The sequence below is a fragment of the Arachis stenosperma genome, chromosome 5, assembly GCF_014773155.1.
Source record: "Arachis stenosperma cultivar V10309 chromosome 5, arast.V10309.gnm1.PFL2, whole genome shotgun sequence".
Taxonomy (NCBI): Eukaryota; Viridiplantae; Streptophyta; class Magnoliopsida; order Fabales; family Fabaceae; genus Arachis; species Arachis stenosperma.
The window spans coordinates 122,974,094-122,993,668 of NC_080381.1; the positions used below are offsets into that span (position 1 = coordinate 122,974,094).

General features: G+C 36.4%; 1 protein-coding gene across 1 annotated transcript; it reads left to right on the top strand.

Annotated features, from left to right (window-relative positions):
• Positions 1-2,188: 2,188 nt before the first annotated feature.
• On the top strand, positions 2,189-19,239 carry LOC130982615 (bark storage protein A-like). Its single transcript, XM_057906657.1, has 5 exons — positions 2,189-2,518; positions 7,088-7,155; positions 7,248-7,403; positions 8,080-8,340; positions 18,740-19,239. The coding sequence occupies exons 1-5, from the start codon at positions 2,296-2,298 to the stop codon at positions 19,085-19,087; spliced, it is 1,056 nt and encodes a 351-aa protein (XP_057762640.1). The 5' UTR covers positions 2,189-2,295; the 3' UTR covers positions 19,088-19,239.
• Positions 19,240-19,575: the final 336 nt, after the last annotated feature.

Sequence of the window (19,575 nt, forward strand, 5' to 3'; positions counted from 1 at the left end):
GTACATTCTTTGTCCTCTGCTGTATTGACCCCTTCCATTTGAAAATTGTCCATCATTGTTGAACTGTCCACTACCTGTTCTTTCTTGCATCTGTCTTCCTTCAGAGTAACTCCTACCTCCTTTGAATGTTCAACCTCCTCTTCCTCTGAAACCGCCTCTGAAGCCTCTCCTAACTTGATAATTTTGATCATAGTTCCTGAACTGTGCTATATTAGCTTGCATAAACACCTTAGGTTTTCTAAATTTTGCAAGCATGCTTTCATGAGCAAGCAATAGTGCCTCTAATTCTGCCACAGTAATGCTTTTAGATCTAGCTAGTACTGATGTATATACTGAAGAATACTCCTCAGTCAAGCCATGCAAGATTGCATTAACATGATCACTTTCCTTCACTAATTCACCTACTAAGGCCAATGCATCACTTGTACCTTTGATCATTAAGAAATATTTAGTTACAGATCCTCCAATTTGGAGAGTGTTGAGCTTGTTCTTCAACTGCATCACCTTAGCTTTGATCTATGAGGAGAAATGATCTTCCTATCTTTTCCATACTTGATGTGTATACACGCAACCTACCATTCTTGTAGTGAAAAGTTTGCTCATTGAAGCCAATAACCACGACTTAAGGAGTGCATCTTGCCATTTCCATTGTTGATAATCTGGATTGATTGTTGTGTCTATGCCATTCTCCAAAGCTACGAACTGCTGAGGAATTCCTTTCTCTTTGTGACATGACTTAGCATATCATTTCCTTCTATAGTTGAGATTGCTTGATCCTTCCACTGCAAGAAGTTGTCCTCATCTAGTTTTATGGAGATTGGTGTTGCAACGAAGCCTCGTGCCATTGTTGATTGAACGGCTTGTAGTTACTTGTAGCGTATTGAATGTTGTGAAGCCAATGGCTCTGATACCATAAAAGGTACTAGACTCTAGAGGCAACTTTTAGAAGAAGAGTAAATAGAAAGGAGAGAGTAGAGTTAAGGGTAAATGGAATTTCATTGAATTGAAAAACTTGAGCAGCAAGTTACAGAGAGTGAGAGCATTTATAGATATTTGAAACCTTCTGGCACATGGACTAATTAACTTAGCACTCTGATAACTAACATCTATTTGTAACTAACTGAAAGCTAACTGAGACACACTTCTAAAAGCTTTTGCAAGTACAGCTCAACAGAAAGCATAAAAAAAAAACAAAATAACCGAAAAATAGAATAACTAACTGAAATAAAGAGAGGCAGAACTAGTGAGCCTTCCTTGCTGCTAGCTTAACATGACCTCTAACAATAAAAAAAAATACAAGACCAAGTCAAAAGTTATGATTTTAAATAGAATATATATATATATTATAGGTGAGAAAAACTTAAAAGAAAAAGTATATAATATCACAGTTTTGGTCTTGGAAGTTAGAGCAAAGTATTAGTCTACTCTTGCATAATAATTCTTTCAAGGAATCCTTATGATTATTGATGTCATTTAGTTTAGTGAAGTCCTTAATAATGTTTAGAACAAAAACTTGTGTATCTTACATTCTCATATTTCAATGATTAAGACCGTATATATATACAAAGTAATTATCAATTTTATTTAAAAACTTTCGTGTCCTAATATATATTTCTTTATTTTCAATGGACACTAGCTAGTTAGAGGTCAACTTCTATCACCGTGAAGGAATGGACAATGGAGAGATACAATTCAAATTGTTCACTACGTCATCATTATCAAGTCTTCTCCATTAGGCTGGAGTATTGATAAACCTTGATTAGGACATAGCTTGGGGCGAAAGAAATGATAATACATTATATTTTATTTTTAAAAGATTTGATGATTGGTCTTTGGAAGCTATTGGCTTGCTCCTGTTTTCAAATATAGCCAGTTGGAATTAAGGACACAACGTAACTAATTAAATTAAAAATATTCCCATTTTTTTTTCCATAACCAAAGGCCACGATGCTTTTTGCTTAGTACGTAGTCATAGGTTTATATATATATATACGTGGACACGTGATCAAGTTGTATACTTCTTCTTATACTATATATGCATGAGATAAAATAAACTGGCATTATTAAAATATTATTAGAATTGTTAGCGGTTGAAAATGAAGTTAATAATTAATAAATGAATATTTATGAGGGTAGTTGATAATATTCTATATTTATTAAATTTGTAGTTGGATTATATTTATTTGCTATATTTTCAAAATATATATAGTTAGTTAAAGAGAACTAGGTATCTATAAGGTCATCCATATAAGGTTTGGGGTTATTAGGATTATTAGGAGAAATAGAATTAGAAAAATGGGGTTATTAGGGTTACTATATGGTGTTGTGGTATTGGGAATAATGATGATCTATGTGTATGGTTCAGTTATTCCAGAAGCTACATGGAAAGAAATAATGAATGTGAATAAGGAAGGGACATATATTGGAATAGTGGTTCCAAATGCCTTTGAGCTCAAACCTCTTCTTCAATCACCTAGCTTTGTGCCTCATCACAAGTTTCCTAACCTTGATTTTGCCGGTAACATTTTATAAACTCTTGTTAATTATTTGATATTATTATATGAATTTAATTATTATATACCGATAGTGTAAAATATTTTACATAATAATCATCTAATTATATCCGTTTTTTTAGATAAATATTTACATAATTAAAATAAAAATTAAAAGATAATTATTTTTGTTAACGCTTTGTATTGGATACATATGTAATAAACTGACATTCACGCATCAAAATTAATTCTACTCAATATTGTTATGTGTGCTTTTTAACTATTTTCTTCCTCTTACTTGTTCATGCAAAGTAAAAAGCTGGTTATTGTTCTTGGGAAGTTGGTCTTTTTCATAAGTAAATCCTTAATATCGTCACTTGTTCGTCACTAAAAGTAATACCTCAGGATCGAAAAGTAAAGAAAAAATTGTTCATCATCAGAGAAATTTGTCTCTAGTTATTTTTTTTACTGGATAAGTTTATTTGCCCTTCACTAATTGATCAAACAAGTGATATATTTGTTCTCTTCATACATGTATGAATTTTGTACCATATGACTAGCTAACTTGTTATTCTTTTTCGAATGGTGGGAGTCAAATTTATTGTGTGGCACATGTTTTTCTTTTTTCAAATTATATTTTTATTACACATACATTTTTTAACATATTTTGTACGATATGACTAATATTGTATTATATTTATACTTACATAATTTTAGTATTTGAATTAAATAAATTATATTCATATCTAAATATATAAAAGTTAGCCCATTAATAATTATAAATTAGATAAACACTCAATTTTGTTCAATCAAAACTTAATCCTAATCATTTTTATTATTCTAAAATTTTGTAAAAATTATTCATGTCACAAATTAGTCTGATTTATCTGTTATTTTAAAGAGAGACTAATTTATCTTATAATAATATTTATTATATTTAATAATCATCTCATAATAAAATTTATTAATAATTATTTGTTTAATATACATATATTGAAAATCTTAATGAAAGCGGCAAAAAAATCAATTTGTTGAGAACGTTTAAAAATAATAAAAAATTATTAAAAATAAAAATATTCAATCTAAAATTATTAAAAGTAATTTAAATATTTACTCTTAAGAATTTGTTTGATCTCATTGATTTTTAGGGTGTAGATAATAATAATAATAATAGGGCAAAACACTAAAATAAGCCAAGGGGAAGAAATTTTTACGTAAATCCGCCAAAACAAAATTTAGTTCATGAATCAACCAATGCATGTTTATATGTAGTTTGAATCAATTAGATTCGAACTCAATCTACACATAATTCGAATCATATTGCTTCGAATTATACACAAAACTCACACACACACTAATTCGAATCAACTTGATTCGAATTACACACATACAATAATTCGAATCAAGTTGATTCGAATTACATCCTGATTTATTAAAAAAATTAATAATTTATTAAAAAATTTATTAAAAAATAATAATTTAAAATTAAAAAAATATATATTTTATTTCATGTATTAAAAAAAATCTAACAAAATCTTTAATTACGAGACTTTTTTTTAAATATTAATGAGCTATCAATTCAAATTCCATACAATACTCTTTTGTCCATTTTTAATAGCTCATGAATATTTTTTAATAAATTTTTTTAAATTATATGGTGAGATATTACATGATTCGAATTACGCATGGAAAGTTCAATCACTCTGATTCGAATTATATGGTGAGCAATTCGAATTCTATACAATACTCTTCTGTCCATTCTTGATAGCTCATGAATACTTTTTAATAAATTTATTTTAATTATATCACAAAAAATATTTTATTCTATGCAAAATAATTTAAAAATGGCTTAAAAGATGTTAGGAGTACTATAAAAATTTGCAATGACTTAGGACATTAATAATTTAGAAATTAAAGAAAATATATTTTTATCATGTATTTACCTAAATCACTAGAATATTACAAACTTTTATAGTACTCGTAACATTTTTAAGCCATTTTTTTAAATTATTTTGTATAGAATAAAATATATTTTTTAATTATTTTGGATGGAATAAAATATTTTCTTTAATTTTTAAATTATTATTGACTATCTAGAGTATTTTATTTAAAATTTGTGTACATGCATGTATTTACCTAAATCATTAGAACATTACAAATTTTTATAATATTCCTAATATTTTTTAAGTCATTTTTTAAATTATTTTGCATTATTTTTTTATGGTTTATATAATTAAAATAAATTTATTAAAAAATATTCATGAGCTATCAAGAATGGGCAGAAGAGTATTGTATAGAATTCGAATTGCTCACCGTATAATTCGAATCAGAGTGATTGAACTTCTCATGCATAATTTGAATCATGTAATATCTCACCATATAATTTAAAAAAATTTATTAAAAAATATTCATGAGCTATTAAAAATGGACAAAAGAGTATTTTATGAAATTTGAATTGATAACTCATTGATATTTAAAAAAGTCTCGTAATTAAATATTTTGTTAGATTTTTTTTAATGCATGAAATAAAATATATATTTTTTTAATTTTAAATTAGGGCAAAACACTAAAATAAGCCAAAGGGAAGAAATTTTTACGTAAATCCGCCAAACCAAAATTTTTTTCATGAATCAACCAAAGCATATTTATATGTAGTTCGAATCAATTAGATTCGAACTCAATCTACACATAATTCGAATCATATTGCTTCGAATTATACACAAAACTCACACACACACTAATTCGAATCAACTTGATTCGAATTACACACATACAATAATTCGAATCAAGTTGATTCGAATTACACCCTGATTTATTAAAAAAATTAATAATTTATTAAAAAATTTATTAAAAAATAATAATTTAAAATTAAAAAATATATATTTTATTTCATGTATTAAAAAAAATCTAACAAAATATTTAATTACGAGACTTTTTTTAAATATTAATGAGCTATCAATTCAAATTCCATACAATACTCTTTTGTCCATTTTTAATAGCTCATGAATATTTTTTAATAAATTTTTTTAAATTATATGGTGAGATATTACATGATTCGAATTACGCATGGAAAGTTCAATCACTCTGATTCGAATTATATGGTGAGCAATTCGAATTCTATACAATACTCTTCTGTCCATTCTTGATAGCTCATGAATACTTTTTAATAAATTTATTTTAATTATATAAACCACAAAAAATATTTTATTCTATGCAAAATAATTTAAAAATGGCTTAAAGATGTTAGGAGTACTATAAAAATTTGCAATGACTTAGGACATTAATAATTTAGAAATTAAAGAAAATATATTTTTATCATGTATTTACCTAAATCACTAGAATATTACAAACTTTTATAGTACTCGTACATTTTTAAGCCATTTTTTTAAATTATTTTGTATAGAATAAAATATTTTTTAATTATTTTGGATGGAATAAAATATTTTCTTTAATTTTTAAATTATTATTGACTATCTAGAGTATTTTATTTAAAATTTGTGTACATGCATGTATTTACCTAAATCATTAGAACATTACAAATTTTTATAGTATTCCTAATATTTTTTAAGTCATTTTTTAAATTATTTTGCATTTTTTTGTGGTTTATATAATTAAAATAAATTTATTAAAAAGTATTCATGAGCTATCAAGAATGGACAGAAGAGTATTGTATAGAATTCGAATTGCTCACCATATAATTCGATCAGAGTGATTGAACTTTCCATGCGTAATTCGAATCATGTAATATCTCACCATATAATTTAAAAAAATTTATTAAAAAATATTCATGAGCTATTAAAAATGGACAAAAGAGTATTGTATGGAATTTGAATTGATAGCTCATTAATATTTAAAAAAAGTCTCGTAATTAAATATTTTGTTAGATTTTTTTTAATACATGAAATAAAATATATATTTTTTAATTTTAAATTATTATTTTTTAATAAATTTTTTAATAAATTATTAATTTTTTTAATAAATCAGGGTGTAATTCGAATCAACTTGATTCGAATTATTGTATGTGTGTAATTCGAATCAAGTTGATTCGAATTAGTGTGTGTGAGTTTTGTGTATAATTCGAAGCAATATGATTCGAATTATGTGTAGATTGAGTTCGAATCTAATTGATTCGAACTACATATAAACATGCTTTGGTTGATTCATGAAAAAAATTTTGGTTTGGCGGATTTACGTAAAAATTTCTTCCCCTTGGCTTATTTTAGTGTTTTGCCCTTTAATTATTATTTTTTAATAAATTTTTTAATAAATTATTAATTTTTTTAATAAATCAGGGTGTAATTCGAATCAACTTGATTCGAATTATTTTATGTGTGTAATTCGAATCAAGTTGATTCGAATTAGTGTGTGTGTGAGTTTTGTGTATAATTCGAAGCAATATGATTCGAATTATGTGTAGATTGAGTTCGAATCTAATTGATTCGAACTACATATAAACATGCATTGGTTGATTCATGAACTAAATTTTGGTTTGGCGGATTTACGTAAAAATTTCTTTCCATTGGCTTATTTTAGTGTTTTGCCCGTAATAATAATAATAATAATAATAATAATAATAATAATATATAACAATGCAGGAAAGCGTTTTCGCATTGGTGAATTAGAAAAGAAGAGGGTTGTAGTTGTTATGTCAGGTTTGAGCATGGTAAGCTTCGGTTTAACTTTTGATTTATATTTCCATTTTTTTTTAATTGTTTGTCTAAGTTTTTTTTTTTTTTTTTATTTCTTCTTATGTAGCTTAATTCCGGGCTTTCAACTCAATTGTTGCTTACTCTCTTCAATGTAGAAGGAGTTCTTCATTATGGAATTGCAGGAAATTTGAATCCAAATCTCCAGATTGGAGATGTTACTATTCCTAAGTATTGGGCCCACACAGGACTTTGGAATTGGCAGGTAGACTTATATTACATACTTGAATAATTATATATATATATAATCTCTTAATCATTTTCCTAATTAATAACTATTCTACTAATTTATCTACAAATAAGTAAATGAGACAAAAAATTAAGATATATTTAATATTTTAGAACAAAAAAATTAATCAAGATTTTCCTTGTTTATTAATTAGTAATTAGAGTGATATATCATTATCGTATTTAAAAGTAACTTATAAATAAGTTATTTTATGTTTAGATTTTTAGTTCTAAAAATATTTATTTTAAGAAAAAAGTGATAAAAAAAAATTTATTTGAGAAATAAGTTAATCATCACATGGTAAATAAATTGATCTAAAAGCTTATTATCATCACAATATTTTTTCTTTATAAAATTTAGTAGGGACTCTATTTATTATCCATAACACAATCAATTTAGTCCTAGTTAGTTGTATGTTACTAGTCACCATTATTCAATAGTCAGAGCAATAGAAAAGTTCTAAACTTAGAACTGAAAGCCATGTAAACCAGCCAAAACTATAGTTTATAGTGTAATAAATGAGAATTCTTGGGACAAGTAATTTTTAGTATTTTTTTATTATTATTTAGTTAACATAAATATTAAATTATTTTTAACATTATTCATAATAAATTTGATGTGACTACTAATCTACTATGATATAAGTGAGCAGAGGTTTGGAGATGGTCCTAATGATGAACTTGCTTTGGAAGTCAATGGTGATTACAGTAGAAAATATGGTTATCTTAAATTTTCCAATTACAATAACTACACAAAAGATTCCAATTATTCTAAGCCAGTGAGGAATCTTCTAAACAATGTATGGTATCAAGCAGAGGAAATTTTCCCAGTGAATGGTGTTCCTGAAGTTAGGCAGCATGCTTTCTGGGTTCCAGTTCACAAGAAATACTATCAAATCGCAAAGCAGCTTAAGGTAAAATATAATTTCAAACCCAATTTCACCTTGTAGGAAAATGTAGAATTTTTTTTGCTTAAATTATTCTAGACATGCCTATAATTTTATTTAATTTTTAGTTAGCTATTTCTAGTTTAAAAATGTGTAATGATGTCTTTGTATTGTATACATGTTTTTTAACCTAATCTCTATAGTGCAAATTATTAGAGTATTATTAGAATTGTTAGTAGTTTAGAAATATAGCGGTTGATAATTCTAGGTTTATCTACGATAGTTAGTTATGTCTCTATAAATGACTTTGTATTGTCTTATTATTATGAATATACAATCCATTTACTTAGTCCCTTCTCATGAGTTCTGTTACGATGGGTAACCGGAGATTAGTCCAATGGATGGCGTTCGGCGGCCCAAGTGTATGATGGAGGAGGACTCCGTGTGGGTCCGCAACTCGGGAGGCTCCGTCCGACTTGTGCTCGCGTGTGAATGGGGGGTGGTACCTGCAAAGACACTCCGATGCCTAAGTTAGCAAGGGTGTGAGCAGGTCTTAGAGAGTATTGGACTTAGGAATACCTGAGGTGTGTCAGTGTACTTATAGTGGTGAGCCAATAACCACCGTTGGAGTAGTGCCGTATCTTTAGGATAATAACCGTCCCACTATCTTAGGGAGGTTAAGATATGGCTTTAGGAAGTGGTTAGAGAGATTTTAGGGGCGGTTACTCATTTGAATGGGTGTTTACCTGCCAGCTAATCTCACAACCGACTTCTTCGTACCAAGTCGGGGTGGACACCGACCTCTTGAGTGGAGGTGGGTGCTTTGCTAGGCTTAATCTAATGGATCAGGCCTTTCGATCGGACCTGGGCCCTTAACATTGGGCCAGGGTATGAACAGTGCCCCTACTTGAGCCCAAATCTTTTTAAAGTTTGGGTTCAAGTATTCAACTCGGGTTCGTAGTCGACTTGTTTGAAAGAATACGGATGGTGAGAACCGACGTGATTTTCGCGACTTTTGGTTTCTGACAGTTACGTCAATTCAAGCGTCGTGTCCGTTGAAGGATCATTCAGGGATTGAGGACTTTGGTAACGGTGCAGTCGCATTAATGACTGCCTCGTTTTTACCATTATGCCCCTTAGCCTATTTATAAATACTTTCCCTCTCTTTCCATTTTTCGTTCTGCAATCTTTCAAACTTCTCCTTATCCTGTTTGTGTTGCATTCTTGTGTTTGAAGACTTCAGTTCTCTCCAACCTTCATTTTCGGCTAAAGGTTAGTTCTGCTTTTCCCATGTCATTTTTGTTTGCATGTTTTGTTTGGCGAGTAGATAGGTTGACCCGTAGATTCTAGTTTCGAATCTTTCTTCTTAGTGGCCTTGTTTTTGATTTCTTTTTTCCTTTTTCCTTTTGTAGGTTTTCTGCCACTTTCTTTACATAAAAAATGGCTTCTGTAGACATTCTTTCTCAGTGGGTTGACGATACGGTCCTTGGGGAGGAACCGTTGGTCGACGCTGAGTTCGTCACCCACCTTCGTACTCACCATAGGCTCTGTACTTCGGACGAGGACGAGCCCAAATATGAATTGATAATCCCGGGTCCTGAAGACCGGGTCTGCTTTGGGAGAGTTGATGAGGCGACCCCTCACTTTTTCTTTATGTATGAATGCATGATCACCCGTTGGGTGTTTTCTTCCTTTCTCGGATTTTGAGATATCCGTTCTGCACCACTGTAAGGTTGCCCCTACTCAACTCCATCCCAATTCCTGGGGTTTTTTTGAAGATTTACCAGTTTATAAGCCACGCTCTGGACTTCCCGACTTCCTTGAGAATCTTTTATCTTTTCCATATGACTAAGCCCTTTAGTGGGCTAAACAATAAACAACAATGGGTATCCTTCCGAGCCATTCAAGGTCGGAGGATTTTCACCCTTTTTGACGAATCTTTCCACGACTTCAAAAATTTCTTCTTCAAGGTTCAAGCTGTAGAGGGTCACCACCCCTTTTTTCTGGATGAGCATTCCTCCCCTCGCTTTCCCCTTTACTGGCTGCCAGCCACCCCTTGCGAAAAGATTGGTCTAGATGACCTAGACGAGGTGGAGGCGGCCATTGTAGGGTTTTTCCGAGAAGCGTGGGGGAAGTCCCCATACTTGGATACCAGGAAAATTCTCCAGGGTACACCGACCTTCGTTCAATCTCAAATAGGTAGTGCATGCATTCTTTATTTCCGAGTTGTTTCCGCCGACTTACATTTTGCCGACGAGTTGTTGACTTACATTTTACCGACTTGTAACTCGGTTGTTATTTGTTTTCTTTTGTAGATATGGCAAAAAAGAATGCTCAGGAGGCCTACCAAAGGGTCCGGGAGGCTAAGGCGAAGTCCCGGGCTAGGTCCGGGGTAGTCATCTCTCCTCCCCCTCCACCTCCTAAGAACACTGGCACTCCTACTCAACCTATTATTCTCTCTTCCTCGAGCTTGCCCCGACCACCCCCCTCTGCCCAAATTCTCTCCGAACCCGAGAAGAAGAAGCGCAAGACTTCAGAGTCTGGCTCTTCTTCCTTCGATGGTGGGGTTAAGGCGGATGCTATGGCATTCGTCCGAAAGAACATCTATCCTTTTATACATATGGATGATGTTTCTGTTCGGAACCACCTTACCACCATGGCCGAGGAGAGTTTTAGGACGGCGGGTGTTTGTGGCAAGCTTTTGGACATTTTTGAGAAGGCTCCCCTTAGCTCCTTGGGTGCAACCTCGAGGGTTGAGGAGTTGGAGGGGAGACTTCGTATTTTTGAAAAACATGAAAAGGAGCTGAAAGAGGAGAGAGATAGGTTGAGGAAGGAGAGGGATCACCTGAAGGAGGAGGAGGGTAAGCTACGGGCCCAATGTACCTTGGAGGCTAATCTGAGGAAGACGGCGCAAGACAGCTACCACAGCTTATTTCAAGATATTGTGGCCGTGAGGAAGGACTTGCTGAATTTTCGGAACGCATATGCTGAGTTGGAGGACTCTATCGCCGATGGTGCCGAGGAGTCTTGGAGGATTTTCTTGGAACAAGTCAGAGTTATCGCTCCCGACTTGGACCTTTCTCCGCTCCATCCTGACAAGGTGGTTATTGACGGCGCCATCGTTGATCCTCCCGTCCCCGAGGTCATTTCCGAATCAGACCTGAAGACTCGGGGACAGAGGATTATTGAGTCTCCTCCTCGTCCCCAAGATGCTCCGAGTTCTTCAATCCTCACTCCGACTTCCTCTTTAGCTCCTCCTCCCGGTCTTGGTGGTGTTCTTCCTGGTGATTCCTCTACTCCGTCCAAGAAATGACTTTTTTATTTTTGTGGCTATATGGGGGCCCGGCCTGTGGGTCCCCCCTTTTTTAAACTTCTATTTATTTGCTGGTGGTTGTGAACAATTTGCTTCTGGCCTTTCAAGGCCGTAAACAAAATATTCTGTTTGTTGCCCTTTTTTGGATAAGGGTTTTAAACAAAATAAATGCCTTTTTTGGATAAGGGTTTTCTAATCGAAGTAGGTGCCCTTTTTTGGATAAGGGTTTAAGTTACTTTGCGCGTGCACATGCTTTTCTATTTTGAAATATGTTTGATCTTTTTCGAAAAACCTTCTGCTAGCCTGCATTATTTTCTCGAGCCTTTTTCGTGGAAAGGCTTGTATGCAAGCTTTAAACTTTTCAGGTTGTCATATCTCTTTTGTTATCCTTTACACTCGACTTTGCTTTAGTGAGTTTTTATGACTTAGGTTATTTTTGCGATGCGTTTTTCTTCTACTCGGTGTTATGTTCCTATCTGTGGATCGAAGCTTTCCGAGTTTCTCTACTCGGGATCACTTTCCGACTTATGAGTCGGGTTAGTTCACGAGTTTTTACGATCGACTTGTATAACCTCTTTACACCGACTTGTACCTCGTCGTTTTATCCTGACGACCATCTAGGTCGATTCATGGGATTTTCACGCTTTGTCGAGCTTAAGTCGGCGCGTTTCGTAGAAAGACTTATATAAAAATAGAGAAGGATATTTAAGAGAAATATATTAATGAAAAAGATCTTTATTAATCGGGAAGGTACCTTTTTGCTACTAAGGGTCTTGACAGTATATTTCCCTTAGCCTCTACTGTGATGCCTCGTTAAAAACCCCTCTCCAGAAAAAACCCTTTTTTGGGAAAAAATCATGAAGTTGGGAAAAGAGTACATCAGGGAGTAGAGTTCGCTTCTAGCTGTAGTACCTTTTCATATTACAAGCATGCCACGACCTTGGTAACTCAGTGCCATCCAGGTCGGTTACTTTATAATAACCTTTCCCTAACACTTCTTTGATTTTGTATTGCCCTTTCCAATTGGCGGCGAGCTTTCCTTCTCCTGATTTGTTGACCCCAATGTCGTTTCTAATTAGGACCAGGTCATCTACAGTGAATGTTCTTCGAATGACTTTCTTGTTGTATCTGGTAGTCATCCTTTGCTTTAATGCCGCTTCTCTTATCTGGGCGTTCTCTCGGACTTCGGGAAGCAAGTCGAGCTCCTCTTTGTGCCCCTGTACATTTCCGACCTCATCATGGAGAATTACCCTTGGGCTTTGCTCACTGATTTCTATAGGAATCATGGCTTCTACGCCGTAGACTAGTCGGAAGGGTGTTTCTCCTGTGGCGGATTGGGGGGTCGTCCTATAAGCTCATAGCACTTGGGGGAGCTCGTCAGCCCAAGCTCCCTTTGCTTCCTGTAATCTCTTCTTCAGTCCTGCCAGTATGACTTTGTTAGCTGCCTCGGCTTGCCCATTAGCTTGTGGGTGTTCTACCGAGGTGAACTGGTGTTTGATTTTCATACTGGCTACCAAACTTCTGAAGGAGGCGTCGGTGAACTGAGTCCCATTATCTGTGGTGATGGAATAAGGTATTCCATACCTTGTGATAATGTTTTTGTAGAGGAACCTGCGACTTCTTTGAGCGGTGATAGTAGCTAGTGGTTCTGCTTCTATCCACTTTGTGAAGTAATCTATTCCCACGATCAGGTATTTGACTTGCCCTGGCGCCTGGGGAAAAGGACCTAACAGATCCATTCCCCATTTTGCAAAAGGCCAGGGGGAAGTTATACTGATGAGCTCTTCTGGTGGAGCCACGTGGAAATTTGCATGCATCTGACATGGCTGGCATTTTTTCACAAAGTCTGTTGCATCTTTCTGCAAGGTCGGCCAATAGAATCCTGCTCGGATCACTTTTCTGGCCAATGACCTCGCTCCGAGATGGTTTCCGCAAATCCCACTATGTACTTCCTCCAACACCTCGGTGGTTCTTGAGGTCGGTACGCACTTCAGCAATGGTGCTGATATCCCTCTTCTGTAAAGGACATTTCTCACCAAAGTATAATGTTGTGCTTCCCTTCGGATCTTTTTAGCCTCTTTCTCCTCTTTGGGGAGGATGTCGAATTTTAGGTATTCGACTAAGGGATTCATCCATCCGAGGTTTAGGCCGACTACCTCAAGAACCTCTCGTTCATCTTCTGCTTTTGATACCGAGGGCTCTTGTAGGGTCTCTTGAATCAGGCTTCTGTTGTTCCCTCCGGGTTTGGTACTTGCTAACTTGGACAGGGCGTCAGCTCTGCTATTTAGATCCCGAGTTATGTGTTTGATCTCGGTTTCCGCAAAGTGCCCAAGGTGTTCCAAGGTTTTTTCCAAGTATTTCTTCATATTGGGGTCTTTTGCCTGATATTCCCCACTTATTTGGGAAGTCACCACTTGTGAGTCGCTGTAGATCATCACCTTTGTAGCGCCAACTTCTTCTGCTAATTTTAATCCGGCAATCAAGGCTTCATATTCTGCCTGATTGTTTGAGGCCGGAAATTCAAATTTTAAGGAGACCTCTATCTGGGTCCCTTTTCCATCTACCAATATTATGCCTGCGCCGCTCCCTGTCTTGTTGGAGGATCCGTCTACATAGAGTTCCCATGTAATCGGTTTTTCCTCTTGTTCACCGGCGTATTCCGCAATGAAGTCGGCGAGGCATTGGGCTTTAATTGCCGTCCGAGTTTCGTATCTCAGATCGAACTCGGAGAGTTCTATCGCCCATTGAACCATTCTCCCTGCAACATCCGTCTTTTGAAGGATTTGCTTCATGGGCTGGTTCGTACGGACTCTTATCGTGTGAGCCTGGAAGTAAGGTCTTAGCCTTCTTGAGGCTATTACTAAGGAGTAAGCAAACTTCTCTAGTTTGTGGTACCTTAGTTCAGGACCTTGTAGAACCTTGCTGGTAAAATAGACCGGGTGTTGCCCGACCTCGTCTTCTGTGATCAGGGCTGATGAGACAGCCCTGTTTGCGACGGATAGGTATAGGACGAGGTTTTTTCCCGGTACCGGTCGGGTTAAGATAGGAGGTTGGCTTAAGAATTTTTTGAACTCTTGGAACGCCTCCTCACATTCCGGAGTCCATTCAAACTGGCATCCCTTTCTTAACAGAGAGAATAATGGAAGGGATTTTAGTGCCGATCCTGCCATAAATCTGGAGAGGGCTGCAAGTCGGCCATTGAGCTGTTGAACCTCTCTTAAACAAGTCGGGCTCTTCATTTCTAGGATGGCTCTGCACTTATCGGGATTGGCCTCAATCCCTCTTTGTGTTAGCATGAACCCTAGAAATTTTTCTGCTTCTACTGCGAAGGCGCATTTTGCGGGATTTAGTCTCATCCCATGCAACCTTATGGTGTTGAAGACTTGTGAGAGGTCGGTTAAGAGGTCGACTTCTTGCTTGGTTTTTACTAACATGTCGTCGACGTACACCTCCATTAAGCTCCCTAGATGGGGGGAAAACACTTTGTTCATCAGCCTTTGGTACGTGGCTCCTGCATTCTTTAGTCCGAATGGCATGACCACGTAGCAATAGTTGGCTTTTGGTGTGATGAACGATGTTTTCTCTTGGTCGGGTTCATGCATCGGGATTTGGTTATATCCCGAGTAGGCGTCCATGAATGATAAGTATTGGTACCCTGAGCTGGAGTCCACCAGGGTATCAATACTTGGTAAGGGATAAGGGTCCTTAGGACAGGCCTTATTCAGGTCGGTATAGTCGACGCACATCCTCCATTTACCATTTTGTTTTTTGACTAGCACTACATTGGCTAGCCATGTTGGGTATTTGACCTCTCTGATAAAGCCGGCTTCCAGGAGCGCCTGTACTTGCTCTTCTACTATGGAGGCCCTCTCTGGGCCGAGCTTGCGTCTTCTTTGCTGTACAGGTCGGGACCCTGGGTAAACCGAGAGCCTATGAGACATGAGCTCGGGATCAATCCCGGGCATGTCGGAAGCCTTCCAGGCGAAGAGGTCGGAATTAGCTTTTAGGAGTTCACCCAACCTTTGTTTCAGGGTTTCCCCTAGGTTGGCTCCTATGTAAGTCGTTTTGCCTTCCTCTTTACCGATTTGTATCTCCTCGGTTTTTCCACCCGGCTGGGGTCGTAGCTCTTCTCTTGTCCTTGTCCCACCTAACTCTATGATGTGGACTTCTTTGCCCTTTCCTCTCAGATTCAGGCTTTCGTTGTAGCACTTCCTTGCCAATTTCTGATCTCCCCTCACCGTTGCTATTCCTCCTGGAGTCGGGAATTTCATGCAGAGGTGAGGGGTTGATACCACCGCTCCGAGTCGATTAAGGGTAGTTCTGCCAATTAAGGCATTGTAGGCTGACCCTTCATCGATGACTATAAAGTCTATGCTCAGAGTCCTTGATTTTTCCCCCTTTCCAAAGGTAGTGTGAAGGGGTAAAAATCCCAGTGGCTTTATTGGCGTGTCCCCTAATCCGTATAGGGTGTCGGGGTAAGCTTTCAACTCTTTTTCGTCTAACCCTAGCTTGTCGAAGGCGGGCTTGAAAAGGATGTCCGCCGAGCTTCCTTGATCTACTAGGGTTCTGTGGAGATGGGCATTAGCTAGGATCATAGTTATCACCACGGGATCATCATGCCCGGGTACTATCCCTTGCCCATCTTCTTTTGTAAATGAGATAGTGGGGAGGTCGGGCGTCTCATCCCCGACCTGATAGACTCTCTTCAGATGTCTTTTGCGAGAAGATTTGGTGACTCCACCTCCCGCAAATCCTCCTGAGATCATGTGGATGTGTCTCTCAGGGGTCTGTGGTGGAGGGTCTCTCCTGTCCATATCGTCTCGCTTTCTTTTTCCATGGGTGTCCGACCTCTCCATGAGATATCTGTCAAGCCGACCTTCTCTAGCCAGCTTTTCTATCACATTTTTGAGGTCGTAACAGTCGTTGGTGGAGTGACCATATACTTTATGGTACTCACAGTATTCGCCGCGACTTCCCCCTTTTTTATTTTAATAGGTCTTGGGGGTGGCAGCCTTTCAGTGTTGCAAATTTCTCTGTATACGTCCACTATAGAAGTCTTTAGAGGAGTATAAGAGTGATACTTCCTGGGCCTCTCGAGACCGAGTTCTTCCTTCTTCTTACCTTCCCTTTCTCTCTCCCTAGAGGAGGAAGTAGGTCCAGGTCGTGAACTCAGGTCTCTTAATTTTGCATTCTCTTCCATGTTGATGTACTTCTCGGCCCTTTCTTGTACATCACTTAGAGAAACGGGGTGTCTTTTAGATATAGACTGTGAGAAGGGACCTTCCCTAAGTCCATTGACTAACCCCATTATTACTGCCTCCGTGGGCAGGTCTTGGATCTCTAAACATGCCTTGTTGAACCTTTCCATGTAGGCTCGTAGAGACTCTCCGACCTCCTGTTTTACTCCCAGGAGGCTCGGCGCATGCTTTACTTTGTCTTTCTGAATTGAGAACCTCATCAAGAATTTCCTTGAGAGGTCTTCAAAGCTGGTGATGGATCTCGGGGGGAGGCTATCGAACCACTTCATCGCTGCTTTCGATAAAGTGGTCGGGAAAGCCTTGCATCTCGTAGCGTCGGAGGCATCAGCTAAATACATCCGACTTTTGAAGTTGCTAAGATGATGCTTTGGGTCCGTAGTCCCATCGTAGAGGTCCATATCAGGGCTTTTGAAGTTCGTTGGAACTTTTGCCCTCATTATGTCCTCGCTGAAAGGATCTTCTCCGCCTGGGGGTTGATCTTCTCCTTCGTCGCGGGAGCTCTTGAGAGAGGATTCTAGCTGCAAGAGTTTTCTTTCCAACTCTCTTCGCCGTTCCATCTCTTCCTTAAGGTACCTTTCGGTTTCCTTTTGCCTCTCCCGCTCTTGTTCCAATTGCTCCAGGCGGCTATGGACTAGTCCCATCAATTCTGTTACGTGGGATGGTCCACCCTTTTCTGATTCACGTCCATCTGAGGAGTTTACCTTTGGATTCTTCATTCCAGAGGTACCCTCTCTGTGTTGGTCGTTATCTTGATGTTGGGCTGTGTCTTCATTGTTGTTGCCCAGGCCTAGATTCTCTTGCTCAGAATCTGTTTCAACATGGCCTTCTTCAGGGGATCTTTCTGCCATCAAGGGATGATCTCTCGGGTCCCCGGCAACGGCGCCAATGTTACGATGGGTAACCGGAGATTAGTCCAATGGATGGCGTTCGGCGGCCCAAGTGTATGATGGAGGAGGACTCCGTGTGGGTCCGCAACTCGGGAGGCTCCGTCCGACTTGTGCTCGCGTGTGAATGGGGGGTGGTACCTGCAAAGACACTCCGATGCCTAAGTTAGCAAGGGTGTGAGCAGGTCTTAGAGAGTATTGGACTTAGGAATACCTGAGGTGTGTCAGTGTACTTATAGTGGTGAGCCAATAACCACCGTTGGAGTAGTGCCGTATCTTTAGGATAATAACCGTCCCACTATCTTAGGGAGGTTAAGATATGGCTTTAGGAAGTGGTTAGAGAGATTTTAGGGGCGGTTACTCATTTGAATGGGTGTTTACCTGCCAGCTAATCTCACAACCGACTTCTTCGTACCAAGTCGGGGTGGACACCGACCTCTTGAGTGGAGGTGGGTGCTTTGCTAGGCTTAATCTAATGGATCAGGCCTTTCGATCGGACCTGGGCCCTTAACATTGGGTCAGGGTATGAACAAGTTCTAACATAAACATTGCTAATCATATTTATATAGATTAAAAATTTTGTATTCAAAACCTCTGTATTAGATGATAAATTTGTAGGTTTTCTAAAAAAATATGTACCATATAGAATTTAAATTAGAAAGACTTTTTTAAAAAATGTTTGTATAATGTTAAGATAGTTAGAAATAATTAAAGTTATAGGAATTTGATTGAAAAATTCTACACAATATAAAATTTAATCACAAGATTTTAAATTAATAGAATGTAATTAAAAATTTATTGAGATAACAACTATCTCAAAAATAGTTAATTAAATTTGATTACTGATATATCAACCTAACTATATGCCTAAATTTATTATTATAGAACCCAAAAAAAAAAAACTAAACTTTTCCTCAAATTTTAATCTCTAATTTTGTGTAACTGATTGCTTTGTTTATGATTCACTACAGAATGTTAAATTGAGTGGCTGTGTGAACACAACAACATGCTTGCCAAGAAATCCAAGTGTGGTGAGAGTGAAGAAAGGGATTACTGCCAATGTGTTTGTTGACAACCAAGCTTATAGAGAATTCTTGAACTCCAAATTTGGTGCCACCCCAGTGGACATGGAAACCGCCGCAGTTGCTTTAGTTTGTTTTCAGCAGAGAATACCTTTCATTGCCATTAGAGCACTATCCGATTTAGCTGGTGGCGGTTCTGCATTGTCCAATGAAGCAGCTTTGTTCACCTCTTTAGCTTCCCAAAATGCATTTGATGTTCTTCTCTCATTCATCTCCCTATTGAAAATTAATTCTTAGCTTTGCCTTCCTTTGTTTTTTTTAATTGTTGAATTAGCTTTTCAATTAATCAAAAAGTGTAACCCCTAGTTATTCTCAACGGCTATGGGAATTTTACTATATTATTGTTTAACTTTCTCTTAATAATCTAAAATCAAATCACTCTTGTTTAACTTGCTGGTGAAGGGAACTGTTTGGTTCTTTATAATAATAATAAGAATAATATATGGTGATTAATTACTTTCTTTCCTTTAAATATTTCTGAATTAAAAAATTAAATAAATATCTAAATTAACCTTCAAAAAATTTTAGATCTAACATTTAGATTCTTATATCTTTTAAAAATCTTCAAAAATTATTCTCGTCGAACATATTAGTTCCATTATTATTTTAAAAATGGACTAATTTATCTTATAATAATATTTTTGAGACATAATTATTTTATAGTAGAATTTATTAAGATTGTATTTATCTAACACATATATTAAAAATTTAATTAAATGAACAAA

Excerpts from the sequence above, each read along its gene's own strand:
- LOC130982615 (XM_057906657.1), top strand. The coding sequence starts at position 2,296 with ATGGGGTTATTAGGGTTACTATATGGTGTTGTGGTATTGGGAATAATG. Across the intron at positions 2,519-7,087 it reads TCCTAACCTTGATTTTGCCG|GAAAGCGTTTTCGCATTGGT; the intron begins GTAACATTTTAT and ends ATAACAATGCAG. Across the intron at positions 8,341-18,739 it reads AAATCGCAAAGCAGCTTAAG|AATGTTAAATTGAGTGGCTG; the intron begins GTAAAATATAAT and ends GATTCACTACAG.